The following is a 12,958-nucleotide window of genomic DNA, read 5'->3' as shown; positions in this document are numbered from 1 at the left end:
CAGAGCATGGTTTTATCACAGATTGGAGGGAAGTCAATAACCTTATGTTGAAATGCACAGCTGGAAACTGCTCTCAGTTCTTGCCCCTTTGCTTATCTGACTACACTGCTGCCTACTAAACAAAGATACAGAACTATGAACATGACTCAGGAATACCTTACAAGGAAGTTCAGAACCACACCTTTTCAAAGTTTCTGCTTCCTCTACTAGTCTGAAGGAGAATTACACTAACCTTGGTCTCAGAAAATTTTGATTAAACAATGAATTTGGGTTGATGGACAGTCTGTGGGATTGTCGAGACTTTGTTGAAGGGAATCCACGGAAACAGTCTTAAAAGGATGAGGACAAGTCAAAAGAGCTATATAGATACAGAATTAGATGTTAGCACCCAACTTCCTTGGGTGCTCTAGACTCCATTCGCCCATCACTGTCTGAATACTGCATACCCTACTACTTGTTAAACACATGTTCTACTGGCCAATTCAAATAAGGTTGTTTGGACCACTGATAAGGTCATGGTTGTAGTCTTAGTCGACAAAGGTAGGAAATTCACAACAATGGTAGGAAATTCACAGGAGGATATAAATGATGTGGACTTTATTGTTTTCAGACCAACATCTCAAATCCAAAACCAAACAACAACAACAACAAAACATGGAAAAACCAAGCACCTGCAGTCTCATTCTATCACAAATGCTCTCTCCAGTGTTCTGTTGTAAGCAATGGATCCTGCAAAGCCTTTTTGGTATATGTGATCATAGCAAAATATTCTCATATGTTGATGAAAATATACCTCCATGTCTCTACTCTTTATGTTCCAACACTAGATGTAAAGCCCTAGTTATATCCTCACACAAAGGCTGCATGGAGCCCAGCATGAACATGGCTTCTCACAAAAATCTCATTAGATTCCTAAATCAAGCATATCATTGTTGCTGGAATTTCCAACCCTAGTAAGCCCATATAAAGAACACACAATCCAGTTATTATAAACTAACCCCTATATTCGAAAGTGATTGTAGGTTGCCAGTGCCCTGGTCATTGGTACTGAAGGGAGAGGATGCAGAAAGTCTTTCCCCATGTTTGGAGGACCCAACCTTATCCTTGCCAAACCTTGGTGCTTTCCCACATTGCCCACTGCCTGTCCTTCTAAAAAAAAAATAATAATTAAAGCTATATGCCTAGATTGGGCAGATCTAGCACTCTACTAACTTGTTCCACAGCTATGAGACTCCTTGTTATTTGTGGTTTCTCTTGGCCAGGTTGTTCTGGTCCAGTGTGGCTTCCCCTTTTTCACTGTCCTCTCTTCCCCTCCTGTTCTCCCTCCCCTCTCCCACCTATCCCCTACTCTTAAACATCCAGTCCTTTCTTTTTCCTCTTATGTCTAATCACCAGCTCTAGCCATTATGGGCCACTTACAATTCAATGTTCCAAGGGGAAGCTTACTGACTGCCCATGGGAGGACAGAAGTCTGATCCAGAGCAGAGACTGGCAAGTGGACAGAAAACAATGATGATTTCAGAGCAGTGGGAAAAGGAGAGGAGGCAGGTTTTGATTTGATAAGTTAATAGAAACTTGTTGGGTAGAAAGAAGAAACTAATATTAAAGGTGATGTTTTTGTTGTTTTCATTGATAAGTCAGAAGTTTCTTTAAAATACATATGACATCACCTGAACTGTGGGGCAACCCTTCTTGAAGAAGCAGAATTAACACCAGAATACTAACAGCACCAGGCCAACCCACCACTCTTCTTTACTATCAAAGCAGAAACAGCCCTCTCTAGGTTTCATTTTCTCTAAGCTGGAAGCTTGCCAGTTTCACTCAGGAATTGAGGGCGTGGCAAACTGATAATCCTTCCATATATAAATGCCTTGCTCATCCTAGACCCCCTAGAATGCCTTTGAGTTTGGAAGAGTCTCTTGGCCTGAATTAAAGTGCTATGGAACAAGTTCTTTCTCCCAGCACCATGAGGTAAAGACTTTCTCATTTTTGCTCACCTTAATTCTGTATATATTGACACTCTAAACTCAGAGCCATAACTGATGGGTTCCTGGGCATGCTTCATCCTGTTCATCATTCTGATGTTGATAAGTTTTCAAAGTCTGCTCAGTGGGGAAGGTTTTGGATAAGAGGCAAACAATAGCATTAGCATAATAACCATTGGCCTTGGAAGCCAGTAGAGGAACAGTGATTCAGGAAGTAGATATAGAAGGGTCATTAGCCCTAGATCGATTAGACAAGGAGATTCTCTAGAACATTGGTGGACAACCCATCCAACATCAATACAAAATGCAGCTTTTTTGGATACTCACAAAAAGCATGGAGACCTTCCCCTTTCACTGGGGGCCAGCCATAGTTAGATCTTCTTTCTTGTTGGTTTTCCTTGAGGCAGCATAGGGGGAAGAGTGCTGGTGGAGGGTAAGACCATCTTAGGAGATATTTAGGGTTGCTGTGTAATAATAAATAGTTTACTTATCTAAGTCTGAGTTACTTTGCTGCTGTTGCTGATCTACCTTCTGTGTTCTTCTGAGGCCAGAAACTGTAGTCTCTGTCATTTAGCACATCATCCTAAAACATCAAGAGATTAAGTAAAGGATTAATTGCTAGAACCTTTTCCCTTTTGTCCAGATGCCTCTTGCTCGTTAGGCTAGGGGGAACTTTGAAACGATAAACTTCTGTTGAACTGGGAAAAGAGAATAATGTTCATAAAAGAAAAAACTTTTACATAAGCAAATATCCATAAACTCTCATAAATTTGTATTGCTATAAAATTATTTTTAAAAAAGCCTGTCTTTTATGTGGGTGAGAGGCTTTGCTGACTGAGATGAAGATATATCTATCAGATATCATGGGGCACTGTGGTGCTGAACCTAATTCTGGATAAAAGACAGCCTTTTTAAATAATTTTACAGCAACAAATTCATATAAAGATTCACACATGCATATTTATACATTTCCATTCATCCGGTTAGGTTCAGCATGCATGCATTCTCACAATTACATTCTCCACCCCCCCACACACATACACACTGTTACAATTGCATACTCAAACACACACACACACACACACACACACACACCCATATTTACATACGTATATAGAACAAAAAGGTAAGCACCACTGCAGAAAGAACTCACTCATTCTGGATGAAAAATTAGCTCCAATCTTCATTGCACAGAGATAGAAAAGGCTTCTACCCTTTTACTGCTAAACTCAAGTTTGTAAGTAGAAAACTTTGTTCCTTTAATAAGACTAAGCCTGCTTTGTTATTAAGGAAAGACCTGCTCTGTCCCATGGTAAGGAGAAACCTGCCTGCTCCTTCTGTTCTCTGCAGCTTCCTTTCCCTCATTCCCTCTGCATTCTGCACATTGCTCTCTTAGTATTTTATGTTATTTATAGTTTCTAAGTCATTGCACTTTGCATTCTCCTTCTAATCTTGCTCTCCCCTCCTGCTCTGATGTCACAGTAATGCTCTTACTCTCAACACCTTTTGTCCCAATGCTGTGCCATTACTTCTAAGTTCTTGAAGTCAGTTCTGTCTAAAAATCTCTCATGTGTCCTGGCTAAAAATTATCCTCAGTTTTGTTCCAAAAGGTTCTGTTTAGATCTTTCTAAAACGTGTTCTCTCTAAAATGTTCTCCTCAGCAGAGTTCGGCCTTTTCTCTTTGCCCTTGGCACTTACATATCGTTCAGAATTCAAGATCACATGGTAAAAAGTTCATCGCAAGTTTACACAAATTCAAATCATAAATAAAGAAGTTTGCAACAGTGCACGTTTGCATGCATATCCATTGCGAGTACTTGTCTGTCTAGACAGTCACCATATGTCACAGCTCCACAGGTTCACTGAGAGTTACAAAACATAACTAAGCTATTTGTGGAGTTTTGTATAGATAAACCCAGTCAATATTTTATCTTCTATCCTATCACCTATAATAAACCCATAGTTCCCTATTCATGACCTTTGGTTGTTTTACAACCTCTTGGAATGTGCTCTGTGTAGTAGAAAGTATGGTTATTATCTAAGAAGCAATTAACTGGTGACACATGGGAGACTGACAGAGTTCTCATTGCAGTTTTGACTATCAGAAAATGATCTAATAGTGGTCCCACTGTAAAAGAGCTTAATAAATACTGACATAGTTTTAGGAATTCTTACAGGATCATCACAAAGAAGCAAGAAGTCATCTATTTGTCTAAATAGCATCACTACAAAACAGTACATCTTCGTAGATCTGCAGAAATCTGGTCAAAAGGGTGGGCTCATACCTAGTTATTATCATATATGTTTGATAATAACAGAAAAGGAATATTAGCAGCAGAATCTTTTGTAACATGATTTCTCCTGTGGTGTGCTAAATATCCAAACCCTAATAAGCCCATGCAAGGAAAACACAACTCAGTTGTCTGTTTATAAACTACATGCATATACTTAGCAGCTATGCCTTAACACTTTATTCCCCAGTTATAAAACCCCTGCTACTTGCAGTTTCTCCAGGCTATGCCTTCTCCATCTTCCTTCTAATAACTCTCCCTCTGTCTTCCTCTGTTCAATGTCTCTTGCAACTCTTCCTCCTCCCCTCCTCTTCCTGTCTTCACCAGAAAACCTACCTCCTCATTTTCTCCCAGCGATAGAATATTTGTCATCTTTTTTAGCCAATTAAGGGAAATTTCTCTACATTTCACATTTTTTGTCCAATAAAAAAACCTCTTCTCCCAGATATAATTGAAAAAATTATGACAAGTAAATCACACAGTATGAGGTACAAATGACATACAGTCCAACAATTTGTCAATTAGGTAAAGCACTCTGCCATCCATCTAACTTTAAAAGGCTTGATTCTACAGCTGTCCTGATATCAGTTTGAATACCATCTGAAAACTGTCCTCTCAAATCTGTGTCACCTCGCTCAATGCTAAGTGGCTTGGGTTGGCTTTGAGACTATACTCAATCTTCAACCCTGTTAGAAATCTGAGAATGACTTAAATGTTACCTGAAAATATAAGAATCACAAAACGTAACTTCCAAAACTTAACCAGTTTATAGAGATAGCTGATCACCTGGACAGTCCCGCAGTCTGCAACATGTTAGAACATCAATCTGTAGCCTTCTGGCCCAGGATCAACTGACAGACCTTGTGAAATAGAAATTATGAAAGACTAGCTCATCCTGTCTCAGCAAAACTAAGCTGTCAATTACCCTGTATTTGTGTCTTGAGGTATGTTTCTGTGGCTCACATATAATATTAGGCCAAAAATATTTTCTTTGCAGTCACTAAAATGCAGCTGCTTCTCATGCCAAGTACAGATATGTGTGGGAGGAGGGATTCTAGTGATGGGCCCATTTCACTACTAGTTTTTCCTCCTTAATCAACTTCAATACCAGATATGGTCAGAAAAGAAGCTAGAATGCTTCCCAGTGACAGTATTTTCTGTAGTCTATGATATCTAACAGAACTAGAAAAGAAAAGGTTGTGTGTTTTCTAGAATTCAAGCATCATAGTCCTAAGATTCCTAATTTGCAAGTTTTGAGTATAGCTTTTCCAATGTAGCACTGGAAGTCTCAGGTTGTCCAGATTAGTGAGCATACTCCAGGGTTGCTGTTTGACCAGTTTAGGGCTGGAACCTGGAAAGTCATGTTTCCAGTAAGTACCCAACTGGTACTGATATGATATGAGTTTTACTGAACCCCCGCCAATAAAGTAAAAAATAAAAAACCCATAGGAGAAGGATCCAGTGTGACACTTGATACAGGCCTCATGTAGCACATGCCGAGGGGGATTAGGTCCCACCCACTCATACAGACCCTATAGCAGTCACCTCAGAGTGCCTCCTGCTAACAGAGGTCTTGGTCTCCTGAGCAATACTGTTCTAGATAGTACGCACACCTGTGATGACATTCTGCTCCATAGTCCCCTTGCCCCCATCCAAACCAAGAGAAAAGCAAGTGATATCACCAAGGTAAGAAAGAAAAGCTATCGCCCCTAGCAGGAGACAGAAGAGCCTGTGAAATTGTTCAAGTTCTGCAGTCTCAAGGAGAGCAGATACCTGCTATGTATGGCACAAACGGCATGATTAGATCATTGGAATGTGAGCTTCTATTTGCCTTTAGGGCACTAGCTGGGCCAGAGCTCATATACCTGAGCTAGGGTCACATATTTTGGAATCGTGACAGATCATCCCCAAACATTAGGGCAGCTCTAGAGTAACAGACATCTCTATGGATATTTTCCCTGAGAAGTGTCTCTCTCATGACCATGGGCTGTGGGAAGCAGAAGAATTTGGGTCGAAAACTTTCCCCAGTGATAAACAGCTTTACATTATTGAGATAACTTTTTCAACTATCAAAGAAATATTTTTCTCTCCTTAGTGCTCTTAAAGAGACACCATCATAGGAGAAAGAACAGAACAGAAAGAAGAACAGAAAAATTTCTGTCGCAGGGACCCCTAATTTTTATGCTTCTCCATAGGTGGTAGGAAATAATTGTTGTGGTTGTTGAGATTCTGTTTACCCATCCTTCATTAAGATAAAGAATCATCTGACCACCAGTCATTTATTTAAAAGAGCAGGCATTACATTTGACCTTATACTGTGTCAGCTCTACTCTGGGGTCCTCTTCTTTCATGCACTTGCTGGAGAAAGGAGTCACTAACACCTTCTCTGCTCCAGCCTAGGCTTTTAGGAAAGTATCTATGACAGGGGCCTTGTGAAAACTCTCCTATCCTTGTAAGTTCTGTTTGTGCAAGCATACTGTTGAGATTGCATGGATGCAGTATCCTTCTGAGGTTTAGCAGACATCCTATGCAGCAGGCTTACTGGTCCTCTGGCCTTTACAAGCTTTGAGGTCACACTTGGTTGCTATGTCCAGATTCCTTAGATATCATTGATGTCTTTGTTAGGGTTCCTGTTGCTGTGATGAGGACTATGACCAAAAGCAATTTGGGGAGGAAAGGGATTATGTCATTTCACAGTTGTTGTTCATCATGAGGGGAAGTCACAGTAGGAAGTCAAGGTAGGAACCCAGAGACATGGACTGAAACAGAGACCATGGAAGTATGACTTACTGGTCTGTTCCTCAGGGCTTGCATAGCCTTTCAGCTTGTAGAATTCAGGAGCATCTGCCTAAGCATGACACTACCCACAAGAGGATCCATTACCAACTAAGAAAATGCCTCACAGGCTTTCCTACTGACTAGTCTTAACATGTTTTCTCAGTAGAGACTCTCCGTTCCTATGTGACTATGTGTCTAGGTGGCTTAAAATGAGCCAACAAAGGGTGAAACTCCATTGATATCAATGAAATTATTTTAATTGGCTTTTAGCTTTTTTGTAACCCAATACTAGCACCATTCAGTAGGCACATTTTTAAAATCATAATGTGAAATACTCCATATGAGTGATAAATACACACTGATCAGAGGGATAAAGGGAGGGAGGGTGTTTGCTGACTTAAAATGCTTGTTGATTCCCAGTATGCAGAGTGTGTAAAAGAGATCATTAACTGGGGTCTATTTTTATACAGTGAAGAATCTCGTAGAAATCTCATACATGACAGCCTGGTTGAGCTGAGATGCCACTTTACTTGGGAGTTGGTTATAAAAGATGACTACATGCCTGATTTGGAAACAAAAATCTTGGAGACTGAGTTCTTTGATACCGACTACAACATGGGAATGCACAACCTCATGGCCTACGTGAGACACCTGAAAGGTGAGCAGGAGGAAGCCCTGCAGAGCTTGAAAGAGGCTGAAGCCTTGATCGAGGGAGAGCAGTTGGGCAAGAGAAGCCTGGTGACCTGGGGCAACTGTGCCTGGGTGCATTACCACAGGGGCAGCTTGGCAGAAGCCCAGATCTACCTGGACAAGGTGGAGAATGTTTGCAGGAAATTTGCAAGTCCCCTCCGCTACAGGATGGAGTGTGCTGAGATAGACTGTGAGGAAGGCTGGGCCTTGCTGAAGTGTGGAGGAAGTAACTATACGCGAGCCATGGCCTGCTTTGCAAAGGCTCTGCAGGAGGAACCAGAAAACCCTGAGTACAACGCTGGCTATGCAATCACAGCCTTTCGCATGGATTTCTCTAATGAGATTTCTCTAGAACCTCTAAGGAAGGCTGTCAGGTTAAATCCAGAAGATCCACACCTTAAAGTTCTCCTTGCTCTAAAGCTTCAGGATTTAGGAAAACAAGATGAAGCACAAAAATACATTGAAGAAGCTCTGCCCAAAATACCCTCCCGAAACAATATCTTTGGATATGTAGGCAAATTTTACCGAAGAAAAGGTTGTGTGGAAGAAGCTCTCGAGTTCCTCGAAAGAGCCTTGAAGACAAAACCTTCCTCTGTCTACTTGCATTTCCAGATTGGCCTTTGCCATAAGAGCCGAGTGTTTCAAATAAAGGAAGCTACAAACATGCACCCTAAGGGGAGGGATAGAGAAAGAGCAGACCAATCCATTCGTTCTGCTCTATATTATTTTGAAAAGACTTTAGATCTGAAACCCACATATGAGAGAGCTTATATTGATCTGGCTGAAATGTATGCAGAATCTAAACAATTTGAAGAGGCAGAGGAAGCTTTTCAGAAAGTGTTGAGCATGGTGAGTGACTTGGAAGTTCATATGCAGCAAGAGATTCATTTCCGCTACGGCAAGTTCCAACAATTCCATATGAGATCAGAAAATACAGCCATCACCCATTACTTAAAAGGCCTGAAAATAGAGGTGACTTCTACATTCAGGGATAAACTTCTCAAGGCTTTACAGAAGCTGGCTGAAAGACGCATGGAGCGGAATGTTCATGTCCTGGAAAGCTTGAGCCTCCTTGGGTTTGTCTACAGACTGAAAGGGGACACAAGTAAAGCCATGTCATGCTATGAGAAGGCCCTGAGGCTCACAGAAGAATTGAACCCCGAGTTTTGAGGTACAGGTTATGAAGTGGCTTACAACTGTGGGCATGACTCCCTATTCTACTATTCTGTTGTAGCTCTTGCCTTAAATATAAAGAGTTGAATGAAGCAAGATGCAGATGATGCCTTTTTTTGTATCTTGCCTTTCTATAGCACTGATTTTTTTTTTACTTTTTTCTTTCTTTCTTTTTTCTTTCTTTTTCTTTTTGTCTTTTCTTTTTTTTTTTTTCTCACCAACCTGCGGGTGTGTCACAGAAGTGTCCATTCTTCTACCACACATAGCTGCACATTTTCCTTATGAGTGTGCCTTTGGAGTGCATGACCTATACCATCAGTCTTCCAGTATCCTGATCAAAGGGCACTTGACCTGGGAAGGATAATTTTTAATGAGATGTCCCAACCTTCAGCAACATCTGAGAGCAAAATAAAAAGCAATGGTGAGCATGAAAAAGGAGAGAAGTTCAAGATTTCCTTACCATGTTTCAGTCCGTAGTTTTATTTTCATAGGCTTTTCTGTAGATCAATGACCCCCAACCATATAATCAATGCACCTTCTTGTATACAAGTGTCTGATTTTAGACAATTGTGGATTTCTCTGGTCCAAATACATTGGTACTTATTTATCACTAAGAACGCTTTAATGCCTTCAGGAAGGTAGGCTAAAGGAGCCACCTCTTTGGAATGTGCCAACAAAAAAAAAATGACATAATAGCTGTCTAATACTGTTCAGTCTATTGAGAGTTATGTGAAAGTACCTTGTTATTTTTCTAACCCTATCGTATTCAGTAAAATCTGCTAATATCACAGAATTTTGAGTGTACTTTGTTTGGAACGTTAAGATCTGTATTCTAGGGGGCTGGAGAGATGGCTCAGTGGTTAAGAGCACCGACTGCTCTTCCAGAGGTCCTGAGTTCAAATCCCAGCAACCACATGGTGGCTCACAACCATCTGTAATGGGATCTGATGCCCTCTTCTGGTGTGTCTGAAGACAGCTACAGTGTACTCATATACAATAAATAAAATCTTTAAAAAAAAAAAAAAAAAGATCTGTATTCTATGATTGTATGGAACCAGAAAAGAGCAAAATCAAACTGCATAGGGTCAGAAAGGACAAAGCAAGGATGCTCTGGGAATATAAACACTACTAAATCTTTAAGAATACAAGGAGGAAAGAGGGAGAGGGGTGGTCTACCAGAAGGGTGTCTGAAAAACTCATAAGAAATCATACTAGTAACTACCTATCTGAAATTCCTATAATACACGGAAGTCAGTGTGCACATACAGAGTTGAAATGAAAATTTACCATCTGACTTGATAAGGCTTCCCCCAAAGAACCATAGACTTACGAAAAATCCCAGTACCAGGCATGAGAAACCCCTTTTGAGTTGTAGGTCAGGGTTGTCTAAAGGACTCCCAAGACATTTTAGGATACTACTGTTGTTCTTGGTTGCCCTCTGAAGGTGGGAAGGTGAATTGCTATTATTAAAGACACAATGAACTTTAGACTTAGGGCCCAGGAGACCCGAGGTATATCTGACCTGAAAGCCTGCTTCCTGAGAAGTAGCTTTTACAGTTGCTGTTCAAAGAAGGGCATCAAGGAATAATGCTACCCAGCAATGCTGCTTATAAACCACAACAACATCCAGCATGGCACTAGGATAACCCTAAGGATGCACTAGTACCATGCATACCTCAGGGGTAACCAACAATACTCAAGTGGAACTAAAGGCTTGACCATCAAGTGGGAACCCTGGCCTGGTAAGGTAACCTTGCTGAACTATTAGGACTAGTGAAGTCACGTGTCTCAGAAGAGATCCTACAACTACCACATCACTAAACCATCGTAATCCCAAACTACTTTCAAAATCCCACCCCCCTTATATTCATAAATGAGTGTATTTCTTACTCCTCATCAAGAAAATTCTGTTTGTAAAAGAGACCATTGTAGAAAACTACAGCCAGTCAAAGTGCAGAGATACGAAGCCTAATCCCAACATATACATCTGTATCACAATCCCTGCACCTAAGGTTGTGGATCATTGCAGAAGGGAAAGTGGATAAAAATGAAAAGCAAAACGAACAGAAAGTTTGGAATGATGTCGTGTCTCCTGTAAATGTCAGAGGCACAATGCCCACGAAGTCTCCCCACCATAACTGCCCAAACATGACAGAACAGGAAGACACTGATGGGCGTGCTAAAGTGGAAGTGGAAAAGCTTGGGAGTCCTCAACCTTAGGCAACTAAAGGACGGCGAGGATGGGAGCAGTAATCTTCCCCAGGAAGAGTGCAGGAACTCTGCCTATGCAATACCAAATTGTCCACCCAGAAAACATACGCATATATGTATCGTTACATACTGTGCATGTGCGTGTGCGATTCAGCATGCATGGATGGATGGATGGATGGATGGATGGATGGGCGGATAGAAGATAGATGACAGAGGAGAGACAGGAACAAAGCAAGGAAGGAGAAGAAAGGATGGGGATATGTGACAAAGTCTACAGAGTACATTTATTCATTATACTACTGTCTCTTATATTAGCCTCTCATTTTAAACATCAATATGATAGCCCTTGCAATTAAAATTACATGTACCTGTGCTGAAGCATGAGGTTCTGATACATGCATAAGCTGTGGAATGGCCGCATCAGTCTATGAACATGGATCACCCCGAGTACTTACTTTTTCATAGTAAGAACTGTCAGAACCTACTCTTTCACTAATTCTCAACGTCATTGCCTTCTCCTGTGCTTCGTTGTCACGCTTCTATCACTAACTTTTTGAAGATAGAATCTTGCTGTATTGCTCAGTCTGGCCTAAAACATACCGTGCAGTCGAAGCTGGTCTGCCACTTTCCACCCTGCAATAGAAGTTGTGTTACTACTCCTTACTTAACTCTTTAAATAAAGCGTTCGGTAAATCTCAAACTCCCTGCAAGGTTCCAGTTTTTTATAAGTGTTATTTTGTGTCTATTGGAGGCTGCTTGGTGTGTGGAGTTCTAAGTCTTGAGAGACAGATCTGTATATTGTCGGGGGTCTTCCCCCCCCCCACCTACTCACCTCCTAAAACAGTTCCCAGTTACTAAGCTAACTAGGCAATCGTTTCAGAGTTCAGTTCCCCATCTGAGGAAAGAAAGTTATTGAAAAGCTCATCTTATTTATGTTATTGCTTCGTTGTACTTACCTGTGGCTCTAAATTATACTCGTAAATGAATTTAAAACCCGACCTCAGAGCTGGGTTCCACACACCTGAAATCCCAGAAGTAGGGAGGCCGAAGCCAGAGAACTGTGAATTTGAGACAAGCTTGGGCTACACTGTGATTTCAAGGCCTATCTGGGCTCTCCAGGGAAACTGTGTCTGTAAACAACAGGGATAACAGCAACAACACTGTCTGCAGTCGAACAGCGTGAGGAGTCTGAGACAGTGCTCACGTGGACAGCACAGACACTAACAGGGGAACTGTACAGAGAAGATAAGTATGGCCCCTGTGCAAGGATTACACGCAAATTTGTTAAGAGCTGTATCTTTTCTTAACCGGGAAGTGGGATATCATGGGATGAGGGGTTGGTGGAGGGGGTAACCGGGAAGTGGGATATCGTATGAAATGTGAACGTGTGGAATGATTAGTTAAAGAGTCTGAGAGACCCTTCTGAAGGCCCAATGAAGTGAAAGTCTCAGTAGCAGATGCTGACCACTGGCATCCCCACACGGGGATGGGAGGGCATTTGCTCAGGAATCTCTGGGCGCCCAGAAATGTGGCTAAAGAATCGGCTGCTAACTGTGTTCAGGCTGCAACTGCATCTTTTAGACTAGAAGAAGAGCAGAAGTCCCTACATACACTGATTAAACTTGATTCGCTCAGTGCACAGAAGCTAAAACAGAGATGTTTTGATACCCTGATGTGCATTCATCATTTTCCATCGTCTTAGCAGAAGAAGAGTTTTGAAAATGCCTTTGAAATTTTCATCCATGTATAAACGTTGATTATATCCATCCTCCTGCACTTCCCTCTGTTTGCCCATCAGATCCCCCAAACTGTTTCCCATCCCATTTCTTT

General features: G+C 41.3%; 1 protein-coding gene and 2 non-coding genes across 6 annotated transcripts in view; all 3 read left to right on the top strand.

The window, feature by feature from the left end:
• The window catches only part of LOC116891105 (interferon-induced protein with tetratricopeptide repeats 1-like), a 92,587-nt gene that overhangs the window by 37,886 nt on the left and 41,743 nt on the right, over positions 1-12,958 (top strand). Inside the window, exons 1-2 of one of the 4 annotated variants that reach the window (XM_032891818.1) lie at positions 561-1,971; positions 7,525-9,051. The exons of 2 other annotated variants lie outside the window; for them this stretch is intronic. In XM_032891818.1, coding sequence (XP_032747709.1) covers positions 1,940-1,971; positions 7,525-8,914 — 1,422 coding nt within the window. In that variant the 5' untranslated portion in view covers positions 561-1,939 and the 3' untranslated portion in view covers positions 8,915-9,051. Of the gene's footprint in view, positions 1-560; positions 1,972-7,524; positions 9,052-12,958 lie in introns of those variants that run through there. One more of the 4 variants, XM_032891819.1, reaches the window with a different exon arrangement.
• On the top strand, positions 999-1,130 carry LOC116894906. Its single transcript, XR_004387108.1, has one exon. It is a non-coding gene; the product is annotated as a small nucleolar RNA SNORA71 (small nucleolar RNA).
• On the top strand, positions 12,325-12,431 carry LOC116894884. Its single transcript, XR_004387093.1, has one exon. It is a non-coding gene; the product is annotated as a U6 spliceosomal RNA (small nuclear RNA).

Source organism: Rattus rattus, chromosome 2 (assembly GCF_011064425.1).
Source record: "Rattus rattus isolate New Zealand chromosome 2, Rrattus_CSIRO_v1, whole genome shotgun sequence".
NCBI lineage: Eukaryota > Metazoa > Chordata > Mammalia > Rodentia > Muridae > Rattus > Rattus rattus.
Note: the sequence above shows the minus strand (reverse complement) of the source record. Positions and strands in the feature narration are given on the sequence as shown.